At 38.8% G+C, this 18,119-nt stretch overlaps 1 protein-coding gene across 4 annotated transcripts in view; it reads left to right on the forward strand.

Annotated features, from left to right (window-relative positions):
- Positions 1 to 18,119, forward strand: part of WNK1 (WNK lysine deficient protein kinase 1) — a 108,954-nt gene that overhangs the window by 45,277 nt on the left and 45,558 nt on the right. For all 4 annotated transcript variants that reach the window (XM_075504265.1, XM_075504272.1, XM_075504283.1 and 1 more), the window contains exons 5-6: positions 16,300 to 16,388; positions 17,808 to 18,027. In XM_075504265.1, coding sequence (XP_075360380.1) covers positions 16,300 to 16,388; positions 17,808 to 18,027 — 309 coding nt within the window. The remainder of the gene's footprint in view (positions 1 to 16,299; positions 16,389 to 17,807; positions 18,028 to 18,119) is intronic.

Genomic DNA, 18,119 nt, shown 5'->3' on the forward strand with positions numbered 1-18,119 from the left:
GCCTCGTCCATTCCTTAAAAAGTGCTAGGAGCTGGGCTGCGGTGAGAATAATCAGCTTTTGACACAATCTTAGGCATGGAGGTCCCCAGGTCTTAAAGAGCTGTCTTTTCCCTGGTCTGTGAAGTACTCGGCAATTGGAAAACCTTGTAGGGGCTTGTAGCAGACAAACTTATCTAGAGACTTACCACGGTTCAGCTTACCACTTGTTTATTGTGCTTGATGCTTCTTTCTCCCCCTTGTTTTTGGTTGACTGTTGAACTTCTAAGTGGATGAGAAACACTAGTAACTTTTCGGTCTGTCCAACACCACCTTCTACTCTGCTGCTGATGGCTCACAGACTGAATTTAATTGTTGATTTTTTTTTTCCCTGCTGTTTCATCTACTGGTTGAGAGCTCAAAATGTACTTTGATATGAAATCAAGGAAATCTTTGTTTTCTTTCAGAAGGAGCAAAGGACAGGAAGGTAAATAAAATGAAATGTACATTTATCTGCTGCTAGGCAGAGAATGAAAGGCTGCGTGCTTTGGTATGCTTGGGTTTGTTTATTTCATTGTAGTTGCAAAGCAGTTTGTTTAAAACAAACAAACAAACAAAAACCCAAAACCAACCACAAACAAAACTTGAATAACTTTCAAGGAAGCCTTTCAATGAAGAAAAGACAATACTGTCTGGAAATAAAGCACAAACCTGGCTTAACTGATAATGGAGAATTCAGTGCTGCTTCTATAATGTGGAAAGGAGAACCATGTCATGAAAGTGAAATAAAATACTTTTGTGTTATTTTTACCACTCCGCAAAAGCTCTGTGAACCAATGCGAAAGGGAGCCATGTAGTTTTCTGCCCTTGTCCTTTGCTCCCTGTTAAAGAAAATAAGATTTTCTTTCATTTCGAAGGAGACTTTAGAAGTTTAGACAAGGTCTGCAATTGTGGGTGAGAGGTGAACCAGTTGAGAAATTCAGTACTTAAAAGGGCAGTGTGTGAACCATCAAAACCAGAGTGGAGTCAGAAAATTTCATGTGTAGGTGACTCCAACAGTATTTAACCAACACATTTCCTTTTAATGTATGTTGGAAGGTGAACGTGGTTTGTGAAAGATGCTTAACATTTCCATTTCATCCCCTTAGTTTGCTACTTTCCTAGGCATGTTTAGGAGTATTTTGAGGTAGCAGCTGTAGTCCTGCTGTGCTTTAAATGAAAGGATTATTTTATCTAGATGCACACACAGAGACCACAGGGAAAGACAATAATAATGGTCTGCTATTGACAGTCATGAAAGATCATGCCATGTGGGAGCTTAAAAACCACCGAAACCCCAAAGGCAATATGATCAAAATGTGCAGCCACTCAGTGCAAGCGATACGTATTTAAATTAATTGATCTCCCTCACCCCCTTTGCAGTAACTATTAGGCTTAGTAAAAAGCAGAGTTACTCTATTAGCTTAAATCCTTGCTATTGCTTAGCACAGAAGCCTGTAGAAGGTGTCTTAATGCCCTGGCTGTCCTCTCAGCTTGGTACTACCAGCTTACGTTCTCTTCTCCCATTTTGGCTGTGCGTTGGTCTCTCTTCTAGGATGGCCTTCAGCTGCATTGCATTTTGAACTTACAGCTTTTGTAATAAGGATTGCTCTAGCTGATGCCCAGATACTGCAGTGTTGGGTTAGGGCATTTGCCAGGATTGCTCAGAGTACTTGGTTGTGTGTTCTACTTCTTCTGTTCAGGGTCTTCCCTCATGGTTAGAAGCAGTTTTCTGATTAAATAATAGTTAGGTAAGCAAAGATCTAGATATCAGATCTAAAGGCTGATCTTTCTCCTAGAGATGAGACATTTTTTTGGCCCAGGCAGTTATTGTTGCTTCACCTCTTGGATAATAGCACTGCTGCGTGAGTCTGCTGTTCGCAAGATGCTTGTCTATATAGTCTACATTGTCTCACTGGGAAGTTCCTGTTTTTCCTTAAAGCAGTGCTGGGGTAAAGTTCCCAAATTTTCCATGGCCCGAGAAACAGAAGTGCAATTAAATTGGTTTTCTGGCTCACTAACTAGAAGAAGAATTTTTTCAGTAGAAGAATCTGGGTAAATGCCTGGCTTAAAAAACCAACTGCCTTACAATTTGTAGGGCTCAAGGTGTTACGTTAAACTTTGTTTTACAATTCTGTTAAGGAAGTCGGCAGGAGTTTGACACAGGGTATTGACCTCTGTTTGTATTTGCACGCTCTAGCATGCTCAGTCTAGACCCTTTCACTAGCAGTTTCTTTAGAATGGAAAATGAGATCTGCGTGTCTTGTCACTGAAGCATAAAAGACCCTAGCTTTCCTCTTTGTTTTCATTAAATCATAATGTTGCAATTTTGTCTCAAAAACCCTGTTTTCTTCATTGAAGCTGTCCTCTGCTGTTCTTTGGAAATGGTTCCAAATAAATTAGTAGTTATTACTTAAAGAAATTGCAACTCCTGGGATATTTACCTTATTGGGCAGGGGGGGAGAATCTCCTCTGACATTTAAGTAGTATGTCTCTTCAGCTGGGACTGAATGCATCCAGTGGGCACTTTACTGCCTACTTGGCCTTGGAAAAAAATGTGTAAGCCTGCAGTTAATTGAAAATAACTTGCACTATTAAGGTAGTCTTGCCTGCTCCTGTGATTCTGTTTTTTTTTCTTCTCTGCCCTCTTGTGCAGACACAACTGTCTGTGTGATACTAGATTAGGGGATGGGTCATCCCCCCACCCCCCCTTTTTTTTGTGCAATTCTGCACCATATCAAAGCAATAGAGGCAGTTCCAATACAAAATGTAATCAAGATATTTAATTGTTACTTACTCGCTTGCACAAAAAAGGGAGTGTAATATCTTGGTAAAATTCAGGAAGGTTTCCCTGTCTGACTTTGTTCCTCTCTGGAGACTGGTATTCTTTTTTTGACCTGTTCCATGTGTATTTCAATTAAAAAAATTGTCACAAGAGATGTTCTAAATGGGCTACATGTGCATTTAAATGAAAACAGAGATATTTATAGAACAGACATCTTAAGTATGATTTCTTAATTTAGTCTGTTTGGGAAGCAATGCAGTCAGTGAAGGCATAACTAACTGCAGTAGTTTCAGCTGCTTTGCCTCAGCCTCTGGTGAGACCAATGTAACCCTTGCAGTTGCCTCAAAAGCTAGCTTTGTTTTTTCTTGCTCATGTTGCAGTTACCACTCACAGATGTAGTATAGACCTCGGTTACTTCTACACTATATTTTGTTCAAGCTTTCTTATTGCAGCGCAGAAATAATTTTTATAAGCGTGTAGAGGTACTGATTACTCAATTTCTAAGACTTGGATGTCCCAAGTCTTACATTTTCTACGTGATTGACTAGTCCCAGGACTAGTAAAAAGACAATTAATGGGTTTATTATGCAGATTTGTCTCATTCTTGCATATCTACCACTAACATAAAAATCCGAACATGTTCTTGCAAAAAAGTTAATAAGACCATCCTCGGTTTCAAATGCACTAATTGGCTGAGTGTGAACAGAAAACTCCCTTTTCTTTCACCCCCTCCCGTTATATAAACTTACCGTTTAAGTTCTCTTGATGGACTTGTGCTCTATACTTAATTTTCTCCACGCTTACTTTGACAAAGTGAAGTTTTGCACTTGTCCTTGCTTTCACCAAAAGTCCAGTCTCTTCTCTGTAAACAAATGTCTGCCTTCTGAGCTGGCCTTAAGATGAGAAGGGGGGAAAAAAAAGGGCATTTTGACTTAAAAAAAAAAAAAAAAAATTGTTCTGTACTGAAATGTTCCATAGAGTGGGCACAACATTGTTCTTCTGTGTTCTACAGAGCTTAAAAAAAGGCCCGAGGGAACAAGGTACATAATGAGTAACCTGACCAGGCAGTGTCCAACTGGTTTAAAAATCCTTAATTTCCCTAACTGGTGGGAACTGAAGCTCACTGGTTAGAGTGAAGGTCATTCTCTTGACTGGAAACCAGGCAGTTACAAAGTGCTGCAGTTTGGTCAATTGAGATGAAATTAATCTCTTCTTTAAGTGTCTTAAATGTTAGGCATCATAATTGTCTAGACTAGTCAACTACTTCATTTGCAATGGGCAAAGTATCCAACCTTTTTTTTTTTTTTTCCTTCTCTTCCCCCTTCTTCCTGTGGGGTCCTAGGCAGCAAATATAAATGCTTAACCTTTAGACTTATGTTTAATTTTACTTGCAGTGCTTAATGTTGATAAATGTCCTCTTTTGCTTTCTGGAAGCAACATGCAACTTTTTTTAGGCATACATAAAGCTCTGTTTCTTTACCTTGAATAACTTGGTGTCTTGGCCTGATTCAGATGGGTATAGAGACACCCCTCCTATCCAGCTTTCAAGTAGAAAAAGCATTGGAAAAATTAAATGGAAAAGTAGGGGGAGGTAACCCTCAAACAGAGCAGGTAGTCTTTTGTTAAAGTGGATACTGAAAGACCATGAACCTTCAACCAAGCACAGGAAACACTAATTGGGCAAACTCTTGTAATTGTATTCATTGAAAGAAGAAACTTCAGACATTTAAGTATCACATGGAAGAAAATTGCACATCAGATGCAATTCCGCTACATCACACTGAACGGACTAAAGAATACTTAAACTTCTACCACTTTCCTCTCGTAGCTGTTCAACTCAGTTGCAAGCATTTTGCTGGAACGTCTTTAAGGGTGAAGAATCTTTCTGGGTGGCAGTTCAGTCACTGACTCATCAGTTCAGAAATGTGTAGCCTTAAAAATGGAAGATGGGAATTCAGGGTTTTGAAGCATTAATATCTTAAGAAGCTGTTAGATTAGAAGTCCTCTTTAAGAAATGACAATGATCTAAGTAAGGAAAAGCAAGGGTCAGCTTGAACACTGATATATAACATGCTATATGGTTTGCACAGCTAGGGCAGACGATATCTGAAGTTGGAAGGAAAAAGGATCATTCAACAACTCACTTTTATGAGTTGATGTTAGAGGTGTTTGTCCTATTCAGCATCAAAACCTTCTAGACGACAGCTAAAAGTGTTTTGTCGATATTGATGTAAAACAAACTTGGTTTGAAGCAAAAGGAGATCTTTCTTGTTTATGTTGTTCACTGTTGAGCCTGGAATGTGTCTCTTAGCAATTTTGAATTGGACCTGATTTTAAAATGATCAGAAATTAAAAGGGGGGCGGGGTGGGGCGTGAGCTTCAGCTGAGTTGCATAAAATCAAGATCTAATATATTTTTTTTTCAATCTGAAATCCTAAAATTTGGTTGTATTGCAGAGTTTCCAAATGTGTTTTTAGAAACCTAAGTAAGTTCACAGAATACTGAGTAAACAATGTATGATTATAAAGTTTCATTATCTGTTAAGGATCAGGCCTCTTAAAACTGTGATACTAATATTTAATATTCTGTCCTGTACTAACATCTATTTAGCTCTTACATTAACCGAGGTTAATTTAATTTAACAAGAGATGGGAAGGTGGCTCTTAGGAACAGGGAGGTGGTAAGTGTTTTTAAAATGCCTAGCTTTGCAGTGTGATGAGAACCATTAATGAATCACTGAAGCATTACTGTGGGGATACTGATAGCTCAATGTTATTTGTCAGTATAGTGCCACTAGTCAAGAATACTGACATTAAGAATGCATGGGCTGCTATCTCTTGTCTTGCCAACTGTAGTGCTATAGTTGCACAGGGGTAGGAATGGGATAAGTCCAGGAAAGTTTTAGTCTTGTGGAAGCTCACAGGGGTGTTTAGTAAAAAATAAGTTATTTTGAGATTATTTTGTGATTCATAGGCGAGAACTCCACCAAAGTTTTACATAAACCCTTTACAGTTACCTCCAGGTTACTCAGAGCTGTTCCCAGAGCAGGCAGTGACATGGGGGTGTGTATGCCTATTGGAATGCTTTTGCTTGTTCCTGTATTAGAAGAGTGAAAGTTACTAAAGTTGAATGTGATTTTGCAGATACAGTTTATTCCCCAAAATAGAGAGAAAAATGAGGCTAAAAAGTATATGTAAGAAACCCACTGCTTATTGTGCATAATGTTTTTACACTAAAGGGGGAAAAAAAGCTGTTGCTTTGCTGTCTAGTGAAGGTATTTAAAAGCTTCCTCACACTATGAGCCTGTGACTTTGTTTTAAGCTAAACTTCTTTCAGAGACGTTTCCACCTTACCACGCATTACCACCATCATAAAATTCTCTGCCACCATCATAAAGTTCTTTGCGTAGCAGGGATACTTTTTAGGACCATCCTCTGAAACTGTTGAATCTCTTGGTACACAAATAGAAGTCCTTCAGTCCTATTAGAATAAGTCGTAAAATAAAAGGGACAATGACTTTTGGTGCATTGTCTGAATTGTGCACTATTTTCGGTGTTTGCAACGTTATCCTAGGCCTTTTAGTAGGTATCTTCCAAGGGCTAGTTCTGGTACCAAAGGTGTTTTGTGGCCCATGGAAAGACTTGATGTTGGATCATTCTTTTTAATTCAGTTCCAAGTCCACTAGACCTAATCTGTGGCTTTTGAATTGCTGTACTTGAAATAAAAAATTAGTACTAGATTAGGTTTTTCTATCGGAATGGTAGCTGATTAAAGCAGAGAATGCAACTAATATAATTTGAATTTTCAAAAATGTATTTTCCATACTGAAAATAGAAGACAGACACTTTTAGTATTGCGTGACTGCAGCATTTCTAAATTTATAGCAGTGAAATGTGTGTCTAGGCATGTCTGTGTGTTTTTTTTTTTTTTTTTTTTTGTTGCTTTTTGAAAGCCATTTCCACGCTGAAGTCTCAACAAAGCAAAGGGTCATTCAGCTAGCTCAGGATGTTCGCCAATGCATATTCTTGTCTGGATGATAAAAGCGGCATCCCTGCTCCTTAGTGTGATGTTAAAGAACTGTGCACGATAGATTAAACTGATCTTACCTTTACGCTCTTGTGCAAGAATAAAACCTGAAAAGTTAGTGCCTGGTCCACTTGTCCAATCAGACTTTACTGTTGTTTCAGAAGAACTTCTCATACTGTGTGTTTCTAAACAAGGCCCTTTTCACTGTTAGATGCACCAGTATCCTAATTGTTAGCCAGCTATACTAAGGAACTGTGTCCTGCCTTGTAGTTAGAAAATTTCCTGTTCTAGAGCTTGAGTAATTTCTTCTATTCATTAGAATTACTGCAGTTACAGTAGATGCTGTGATTAATTAATCTACTTTTTAACTAAAACCATCTGCTTAGCTAGTCATAAGGGCTCCAGATTCTCAATACTTTTGAAATAGTTGATATTTTTATTTACCTGGACAGTCTAAAGTAAAAACTTAAAATGCCTTGTGTGCTGGGCTAGATAATTAGTCAATGCGGTAGTTGTAAAGCATGGTGTATATTCAGCAGTAGTGCATAGCATAAGTTACGTTTCAATATTATCACAAATACAGTGGTTTTTTTACTTTGTTATAGCCTTTTACTTGAGAGGGCTAGAAAGGATTGCAGCCAACAATTTCTAGGAAGAGTTATGACTGGTTCTTGTTCAAACTTAACTGTGCAGAAACAAAGCAACAGAACTGTAGCCTACTATACTGGTCTTAAATTAGCTTTGTTGACTGGATGGATTTGCAAATACATGGAGTTGTAAGGCTTTTAATGCTGTAAATTCTCTGACTTTAAATAAAAACACAGCATTGAGAGACTGGCAAAGAAGTTGGTTAAACAGGCAGCGTCAATGTTCTGTGGCTCCTGGGCTTTAGAGATCGGTTGCAGAACACAGATGTGGAGATGGCTAGTCAAATGAATCTGTTGTGTTCTTTCCACCAAAGATTATCTCATACAAATGACTAGATGCTTCTTTTAAGCAGCCTCACAAGCTTTAGGAATAAGCAGTTAGTATGGATGTGTCAGTCAAAGTACAAACATACCTTGAGTGTATAACAACTTTAATCATGTATCTTGGGAATTTTTTTTTTTTTACTATTGTGACTGGCCTCTTGTTTTTTATTAATGCCTCAAAAATTGTTTAAGAGTGGATGGTAAATTGAGGAGGAAAAGAGTTTCTAAATTGTGATCAGTCAGGTTGCAGCAAGCAGGCCTGTATAAATACTAGGATGCTTCTATTGTCTTTATAATGTGTTTGTGAAATACGGGCATACACGGTTACATGTTGCAAGTCATGAAGACAGCTGGTCTGGAGAAATTTAAGAATCGTGGGACTTAGATTACTTACACACCTGCATCACAGAGGGTGAAGGCAGACTGGTTAAGCTATTTCAATGACATACAGCTCTCAAATAGCTGAGATATGAATTTTGGTCTGGATGATGGTAGATCAGTCAAGTTCAAAAGGTCTTGGGTTCAAAATATGTAGTCGTTTTTGATCAGAAGAGAAGAAAACTAGGCCTGTCCTAGTCTAAATAGTGCCTCATGAGCTAACTGTAGCTCATTGGAAGCTTTCATCTGCTCCTACTGCTTGTATTGCAGTAATGCTATTTATTCTGTTAGGATACTGATCTGGTGCAGAGCTTATTCTGCAGGATTTAGTGATTTAATTCTTGGCAGAATTATCAATTGCCCAGAATTAATTGCTATGAAAATACTGAAATCAGAGAAGCTAAATTTTCACCTCTGTTAAATATGTTGCATTGTTTTAATTTTTTTTCCCCCTGCAATCTCAACTACTGTAGCTTGCTTTTTAACAAGAACAATAAAATCCATCGTCTGTAGGCAACCCGTATCTCTTTTGAACTGAGTAAATCTTAAGCTTGAAGTCTTCCTTTTCACAACAGGTATTTGATTGGACTGGGATGAGCATTATCAAAGTTATAGGTGTGTGCTGTATGAAATAAGGAAAGAACTAAATCAGAAAGATTGTTTCTAGAACAGACAACAGGATTAAGATGGCGGATTAGAGATTGAAAAGGTGGTGAAATGGTTAAACCTGTAGGTTCTGAGGGCTGGGTAAGTAACTAATAGCAGCTGGTGAAATTTAGGAGATCATGGGGTAAACTAATTTAAATGCCATATATACCATTGCCTGGGGGCTTCTTTGAGACTATGTGGAAGGAGGTAGGATCATTGGCTTGTTTTCCACTGGAATCATATGCTCTGTCTAAACTCCTGGAATTAATGGTTTGTGGCAGCCTGGGACTGGCTCAAACTAGAATGGTAACAATTTAGCAAAAAGAAAATATAGAGGCTTTAATGACTTTGTTTGTGTGATTTGACTTTGCTGCTGATTCTATTAGCCTCTGGACTGCAATGTTAGAACATTTTGTTTGAGAAGATTAATCGGTTATGGTAGAATTCCCTTGTAGCTCTGCAGTTATAGCACCTTTTGAAAAGTCAAGCAAGAATTGTGGTTAGACTGGGACAGGTAGACTGTGTGCTTGTTAAAAGCTGAATGTTTAATGTTCTTTGCAGGTCATGCAGTGTACCCCAGAAAAGTGTAGTCTTAATTAGCTGTGCAAAATGTTAGATTTTATTCCAGTGGAGTAGATTTGCTTTGCAGCGTGTCTATTTGGTTTGAGTGCAACTGCAACAACAAAAAAATTTATAAGCAACGGCAAGCAAAATTCCAACATGCCTTATTCACAATACCAGTAAGCACTGTTAAAAGGGAGATGATAATCAAAAGTTAGTTGATTTTATTTTTTTTTTGGGGGTGGGGTGGGTATAAAATGTCTAGCTAAGCAGTTGGAAGGCCACTCAACATAGCAGGATCTTTCATGATCCCTTTCCCCTTGACCCCTCTAAAGTTTCACAGCAGCTGGCAGAGAGGATTTCTAAAATGTCCAGTAAAGGATCAAAAAGTGTTGCTGTTGCAACATTGATGTCGCATGGTATAACAACAACACTGGTGTAATTGTGGTATACTTGAGGAACTAAGTATGCTATTTTGGGGTGAAAAGTGATCTTGATAACTTGAAATTAAATTTTATCACAGTTTATCGTCACTAGTTGGTCAAAATTCATTTGCTCACTTCACACTTTAAAACGGCGCATGTGAACTTTCTTAGCATTGCTCCTTATGTCCTTCCAAAAAAAACCCCAAAAGCCCTGAAGCTGTGGACAACTCATTTTATTAGTAAACAAATTTTACAATGGCTGTTTGAAACTAGATACCAGGGGAAAAACAAAGATGTCAGACTTCAGGCTTAGGTTTAGAGTCTAGCAAGAGGTGTTAGAAAATATAACTCTATGGATTATTTGTATGCATGTAGTGTAAAACGAGCAACAATGCAGCTTTCTAACTTTGTCCAACAGTTTGAAAATCACCTTCAAATCCCTTTTCCCTTACACTAAGCACCCAGTAAAAGGAAAGCAGTTGATGTTGCCAATGGTACCAGAATGCGATTGTCAGGAAGGAGGGAGGGAGGTGTAATATATTGTATTATCCTAGTGCTGTCTTGTGTTCTGTTAGGATTAAATTGAAGTTAGTCAGCTGTAAGTATACTTCTGGAGGTCCATGGAAAGAAAAGGCGAAACAGTAGCTGCCTTCACCTCCGCCCAATAAAAAACTAGTGCCAGCAGCCTCGTGTCAGAACAACATACTGGACCGACCCATTTTCCTCTGTTTAAAAGTGTACTTCTGCAACAGCGGAATTGACCTGGGTGATGATCCTACGTGCAGCCTTAAACTATAGCAGAAAACTTGGGTGGAGAATAGGCAGACCAGCCAAGCAGGGAGGCGGGGACATGCAGGAAGTAAAGGATCCTTGCACTGCCTCTTCCTCCTCCTTACAGCTAGCTGGGCAGGGAGAAAAGGACACACTTGCCTCTTGCTTATATTGATTCTTTCTATTCAGTATTTGAGTGGCAAAAGCAGATATTAAGCTCAAATCTCTGGAGCCTTATGTACTGGACTTGGAAAAGTACAAGAGGTGTCAAACAGAAAACAATGCTCCCTTCTAACTTTGATGTCTGCTTTCCTTCCGCTGTGCGTTAAGTCCACAGCCTAGTGGATTCCCATCGGAAACGAGCACCTAACTCACTCTTTGGTGTGTGCATCTCTCTTTTCCTGATGGATTTTACAAAAAGAGAGATCTGTCCCATATTTGTAATTGTTAATTCCCACTGTTGCTGCTCTCACAAGGATTGCACTAAAGAGGTAAGAAAGAATTTCAGCTCTATAGAATAAGTGTGTGTAGCCACAGGAAAGGATTTTGGGGATGAATTGGAATTCTTGACAAATCTGCTGAACTGCTTTACATTTGCATAGCTTGGGTCTTCAGCTTTTAAACCTGACTATACTTTTTTCTCTGTAATTTTTAAAATGTAGGTTAAAACAGTGAACAGCAAGGCTGGAACCCTTATTGCTTCTGCTATTTTTCACCTGTGTTGTCATTCCAAATCTAACTATTTTTTTAAATTTAGGATTGCTGAGGGTATGTAACACTTGCTCTGTCTTCATTTTGGTTTGGTGTAAAAGTTATACAGCACTGATTGTACTCTCTCTTGTGAAGTAAATGATATTTTCAGTATCTCTTGCATTAGAACAAGATGCTAAACCACTGACCCAGTAATCTGGTGATCTAACTAATGCAAAATACTATGTGTTTCTAGGCAAAAATTGTGAAGAGGCATTCTGGGTAGCACATACTTTGGTGTTTAAAGTGTCTTGAAAATAAGAGTACCTAACTTGCCTTTAATGGATCAAACAACCATATAAATGTGGATGTTGAATTTTGGAACACACTTTTATCACCTGATTAAAATCAGAAACTTTACCACATCTAAGATAAGTGAAATATGAAATCTCTTCTTATGCTTAACATGAAGTCTGTAAGATAAGTATTTAGTTTTGCATCGGTTCTGCTTTGTGCTACCTACATATATGCCCATATTTTAGAGGTGCTCTCAAAATGTAAGTGTTCAGTGGGTTTTATTTTAAGTTGGCACTTCTTTCAAAAGAAGCAGTTCCGTCCGTGTTAGCTATTGCACTATCACTTTCTTCCTGTAAGCCTGTGTCGTGGTTTAGCCAAAACCAGGACAGCCCGAGAGCTAGTGCAACAGTGTAGGGAACCAAACTGGGGAGCTTCATCTCATTGGAAACTGCTGCAGGCTTTTTTGGTTGGATTTGTTTCAAGTCTGATAAACGCCATGATCTGGTTCATTATGCAGCTGTATAAATGTGTGTGCCAGCAAAAGGGAGGAAGTGACACGGGTGTGGGAATGGGAGATGGAGAACAGGAGACTGTTGCTTTCAGCAGCACTGCCAGTTCATGCTATTTTAGGTGGTAGCTTGAGAAAATGTTGATGATTTTAAGGTGCGCCTGTTATACCTATCTACACCTTTCTTTTTTCTCTGCAAGAGCTCTTCCTTCTATTTCTTTAGCAAACTCAGAAAAAATGCTAGTGGGATTTGAGTGTTTAGTTCTTATTAAACTGCCACTGGGGAATAGGACTAGTAGATTAAAAAACTTTGAGTTGTCCTGTGATTCTTCTAAAGAGTTTGGGGTCCAGGAGAGGCATATAAGAGTGTGACCATCTTGCAGTAAGTGTGGTGAAAACCAGGAAACACGGAATGGTTTAGTACGTACTTGAGTGCCTTTGGGTTCAGGACCTAATGGACATCTGCTCCGCTGAACAGCTCATGCGCTCTTAAGGACACATCAAGGTTATGTGAATTGCAGGTCCTGGCCTCCCTTTGGTGTCTCTGTGATGGCAGATTAAGGTGCATAGGCAGCTCTGCGTAGAATAGGGTTCACTGATGTTTATTGTTTATTGATTTTCATAATTCATATTATCCTCTGTCTTGTTATGTAAAATAGTTTGACACTTCCCCCTAGTGTTTGGAGGAGAAAAAAAAAGTTTTTAAAAGCTGGTGGTACTTAAGTGGCCTGAACTTCAGCGTAAGGGGTGCTTGGCCAGCACTGTAGACGAAGCTTAGTCAACCCTTCTCATGGACTGTGGAACAAACTGAGAAGTAACGTAGCTGCTCGAACACGGACTCTTCTGTTGGTTTTGGGCCCTAGTGTGAGGTTCTCCCAGATTTTCTCAGGAGCAGTTAGGAACATAGAAGCTATGCTGAAGGAGGCTGGTGGGAGCTTCTCTTTTTAACTGAACTCTTGGTTTGGAATTCACAAAATTGGTTATTGTAAAATGGCCCTTATGGAAGGGCCTGAAGGTTTTGGACAGGTATTTAATTTCTTTCAGGATAGAGAAACACAGGGTAGCAGACTGGATCACTGATTTTAAAATCCATTCTTATCTTTACCTTTTCAGGCTTCATGCAAGAACAGAGCATGTGGTAAAATAATTAACAAGAAAACTCACGTTATGTTAATATTTCGTTATGTTAATATTTTGCTGTACCAGTTGTCTTACTGATCTTAGCTTTTAGTTTTTCTGAAATGAGAGTGTCACAGATCTGACTTCTTCCTTCTGCTTCCACAATGTAAATGAACATACATGCAGGCTGCTGCTATGTGGGGCTTGAGCTATTTAGGAGACTTAGATGTGTTAAACTTTGGCAAATTTTGATACGAATGTATACAATAAACAGTTGAATAATTATGCATAGGTTATATATGTATGTGTGTGTCTATAGGAGAGCATTTAATTATGTATAGAAACATCTACCTCTCTGTATATGAACCTGAACTCCTGGGACCATTTTAAGCTTGGTCGTAATTAAAGGTGGGTGTCTCTGACTAGTCTGCTATATGAGCAGAGACACATGCAAACAGGTACTTGATACCGGTAGCAAACACTAAAACTAGTTTTATAAATCCCTATAGAGTATAGAGTTCTGCAATGTCCTGCCAGGAAGCTGGAGATTTATGATATGACTTGATTACGGTATTAAACTTACCTGTCCAAATTTCGGTCTGGTGTCTTATCAGCTGAAGCATTGATCTCCAAAAGTCTTAATGTTCAGTGAAGCTTTTAAAAACATTAAGTTAATGTTCACTGACAGACTGTGTTTCTGGACTTACTCTAGTCACAATATACTCTGTGAATTTCAATTGCTAAAACTTGATAAGAGCAAATTTTAGAGCAAAGAAATAGATAACCAGAATGCTGTTGTAACAGGAAGTTTTTAATCAAGTGAAAAACTGTGTCTTTCTGTACTTTGTTGGGGTGTTTTTGTCCTTTTAAAAATTCCAGATACAGCACCTTTGTAAAACATAGTGACAAATAGCAGTGTTGTCCACTGGAAGACTGCACTCTTGTGCTTCTCCCAGTCTTGTGTTTGCATCTGTTAAAGTTGATGTTGACTGTGCCCTCTCCTGGAAGAGTGTGGTAGAGAATATTTTAGGTAGTGAACATATGAAGTCAATATACTGCCATGTCTGGCCAAGGGGAAAAAAGTATCTAAATGTAGATGGAAATTATTATTGTATTAAGTCTCCACGTTCAGTTAAATGAAGGTCTGTAGCTGCAAAGGCTCTGGTTCAGAGACTCAAACCTTTCTGTTTCAAGACTTGTTTCCCGCTGACAATAGAGGAAGGGGGAAGTGGCATGTCTTGATGTCCCCATTTGATGGGAAGCAGTATCATATAGGAAACTGGGAGAAGTACTTTCTGGTTAGGGTGTAAATCACGATGCTTGTACTACTATTTAATTTATTTCTGTACTTCAGACTATGGTTTTCACTTCTGCTTAGTTGTGATTTACCAGTGACACAGGGTCAGATGTATCAAGCGTATGATTTCAGGATTGTTCGGCTTGAAAATGTGGGCTCTTCATATAACAGAATTTGAATAGGGTGTCTTCATCCTCTCTCATTCTGCTGTCTTAAATACAGAGTTTGAAGCTAAAGGCTGAATCAAGTAAAATTGAGTGCCAAATTTTGCTGTTGTGGACAATTGCCCCTGAAATAGGGCTTCTGGCCATGATTAAGTGATGAAGTTTGGCTCTCTGCCTGCAATGTTTTGCAGGATTCCCAGATGGTCATATCTCATGGCCTATTTGCTTTACTGATTTTAGTAGCTGATTATACTTAGATTTTGTTTTGCTCTCCCCCAATGGCTTTAGCATGTATTGGAGAAAGGATCGCTGTGTGTTGTTGAAGGGCTTTTGTAAAGGTCTGTATTGCTAAACTCATTTTCCTGAACTCACAACAGCAGTGATGCAGGAGTCTGGTGTTGTGGTTTAACCCCGGCCAGCAACTAAGCCCCACACAGCCGCTCGCTTGCTCCCCCCCGAGTAGGATGGGGGAGAGAATCAGAAGAGTAAAAGTGAGAAAACTCATGGTTGAGATAAAGACAGTTTAATAGGGAAAGCAAAAGCCACACACACAAGCAAAGCAAACCAAGGAATGCATTCACTACTTCCCATAGGCAGGCAGGTGTTCAGCCATCTCCAGGAAAGCAGGGCTGCATTGCATGTAACAATTACTTGGGAAGACAAATGCCATCACTCCGAATGTCCCTGTCCCGTCCCCCCTCCCCCCTTCCTTCTTCTTCCCCCAGCTTTATATGCTGAGCATGACATCATATGGTATGGGATATCCTTTGGTCAGTTGGGGTCAGCTGTCCCAGCTGTGTCCCCTCCCAACTTCTTGTGCACCCCCACAGCCTACTCGCTGGTGGGGTGCGAAGCAGAAAAGGCCTTGACTCTGTGTAAGCGCTGCTCAGCAGTAACTAAAACATCCCTGTGTTATCAATGCTGTTTCCAGCACAAATCTAGAACACAGCCCCATACTAGCTACTATGAAGAAAAATAACTCTACCCCAGCCAAAACCAGCACATGTGGTATGAGTGTAGTAGGTCTTCTGTGGAGAGCTAAGATACAGGAAAGTTTTTTGTGTTTTTTTTTTTTTTTTTTTTAATTTCCTTTTTCTTTTTCTTTTTCTTTTTTTTTTTTTGGTTAAAACATTGGACAAGTTATTGAATGATCCAGTCAGATCATTCTGGGCTAAGGTTTTTCCTGTAAAATCAATCTATGCCAAAATTACTTCATATAATGGCATGTTGGAAACATTCTGGGAAGCAGCAGAATCCTTTGAAGACTGTTAAATTAGTCATGTGGGTTCGTGCATTAGTGTTACATAGGAAACAGTTCCTTCAATTCCTAGTCCAGTCTGTGTACTCACCTCTAACCAGCATAATGTCCATGGAAACTAAATGGTTCTCCTTTCATAACTGAGAACCTAACTGCCAAAGCCTTCCGTTATGGACATGTGGCTGAGAAACAGGGTGAAAAAATATTTGCAAAAGCCACTAACAAAGAGATGAACAGTAAGATTGGGGTCAGATTTCTCTATAATTTGCACTAGTGGGGAATTCAGGCCAGTTATCTATTGAGTAAAAATAATTAGTCTGTAAACACAATCAAAACTTAAATCAAGTGGGCCTTCCAGTTTCTTTGTTGTTACTTGTATGTTCCAGGGTGTCAAGCCAGCCAGCTTCGATAAAGTAGCAATCCCTGAAGTGAAGGAGATTATTGAGGGATGCATTCGGCAAAACAAAGGTGAAAGGTAAGTACTTTCTTTTTGGATAGAGGTGTTACTTGCTGTCTGAGTCTTATCTGTGATGACACCAGATCCAGTTAGTTCCTGGGGTCTTCTGTGTTCTGATGAAAGCTGGGAAGGCAGTATTACTTCTGCAGCTTCTATCCTTTGGTAGAGTCTTAATTCCATGATTGTTTTAGAGAATTAACAGTGTCAGGAAAAGTGCAAATGCTATAGTAACCATCCACGTCAGTTTATTCAGAAATTCTACTGCTTTTATTAAAACTTTGACCTAGTCAGCAAAATAGTGGAGGACAATCCTTCCAGGTTCCCAGGTATTTGGATTGTTTGGTTGGTTTGTTATTCTGTAATCCTTTGTTTTTCCTGTCACTTTGATTTTGTTGGCATTTTATGGCTGATTATTTTGAGGGCTCTTTCTATTTTTTAAATTCTTGCTGCTCATTTTCATCCACGTTTTCTGCAAGATGACTTCTACTTGAAATGATTAACTTATACCATTACAGGAAATCTGTAACTGCTCTGATGGCTTATTGGTGGGGTTTGTTTTGTTTCCTGCTTTTACATAGTTGTTGCTTACCGCATGTCTGATTTTAAGAGTGCTTCAGCCTTCGGCCTCTCCTCTAGCCTCCTGCTATTCTGTTCAGAGCTAGTTTTGTCAGTTCATGGATGTCTATTTATCCCTTTCTATTAACTCTTGAATTTTACATCTGATGGTGTTGCTGTGTATTTTTAATTTCTGTTCTTTTTCTTAGTTTTAAACAATTTTGTATTTTTCCCCATTTTAAGTTAATTTTGTGGCTGTACATCGCTTATTTCTTGCCATTTAGTTTAAGCAGTTAATTTTTAGACTACTGCTGTTAACGCTGTGCATATATGAACATAGATCTTTTTTGTACCTTCAGGACAAAGCTTGTAATTGTGCCAAACAGAATGCAAGTTGAAGTGGTTCAGAAGAGTATAGAATATGAAAGGAAACATGTGGTGCTTATCTGGTGCTGAATTTACTAGATGAGGCTTTTTGATAAGATCTTGAAATAGACTGAAATACATACTTGGATTACTATACCGATTTGGGGACTAAGCGTTGTGTGTTGGATCTTAATGTTTAGTAAAACCAAACTATTTCTTCAAGGTTTCTTATTATTTTAGTTAATATATATCCTGTTCAGTTGGTTTAAATCTGTTTGTACTTCTGCTGACCAATGTGTGATTTTTTTTTTTTTTTTCATCTGTAGCATTGTTGCATTTTGTTTCTCCATCATGCTTTTAAATAGAAATTTGAATGATGGGCTGTCAAATAATTCATGGGAGAAGCGTGAAATGTAGGCAATAAATTTGGGGGATCGTCAGGCAAGGGTATTCCTTAATATTTTATGAAAACCTAATAACTGTGTGGGCTTTCTATGTTCTTTCCCAATATGCTAGGTATGCTATTAAGGACCTTTTGAATCATGCTTTCTTCCAAGAAGAGACTGGAGTACGGGTAGAACTAGCAGAGGAAGATGATGGAGAAAAAATTGCCATTAAACTCTGGCTGCGAATTGAAGACATCAAAAAACTCAAGGGCAAATATAAAGATAATGAGGCAATAGAGTTTTCCTTTGACTTGGAGAGAGATGTCCCAGAGGATGTAGCACAGGAAATGGTAAGTGTTGGTGGTCTTACAAGCATTGGAAGTACTGGTGTTCTCTGACAGTGAAATGTAGTTAGTCAGCTTCTGCATTTGCTGTTGTTACC

Source organism: Mycteria americana, chromosome 1, assembly GCF_035582795.1.
Source record: "Mycteria americana isolate JAX WOST 10 ecotype Jacksonville Zoo and Gardens chromosome 1, USCA_MyAme_1.0, whole genome shotgun sequence".
NCBI lineage: Eukaryota > Metazoa > Chordata > Aves > Ciconiiformes > Ciconiidae > Mycteria > Mycteria americana.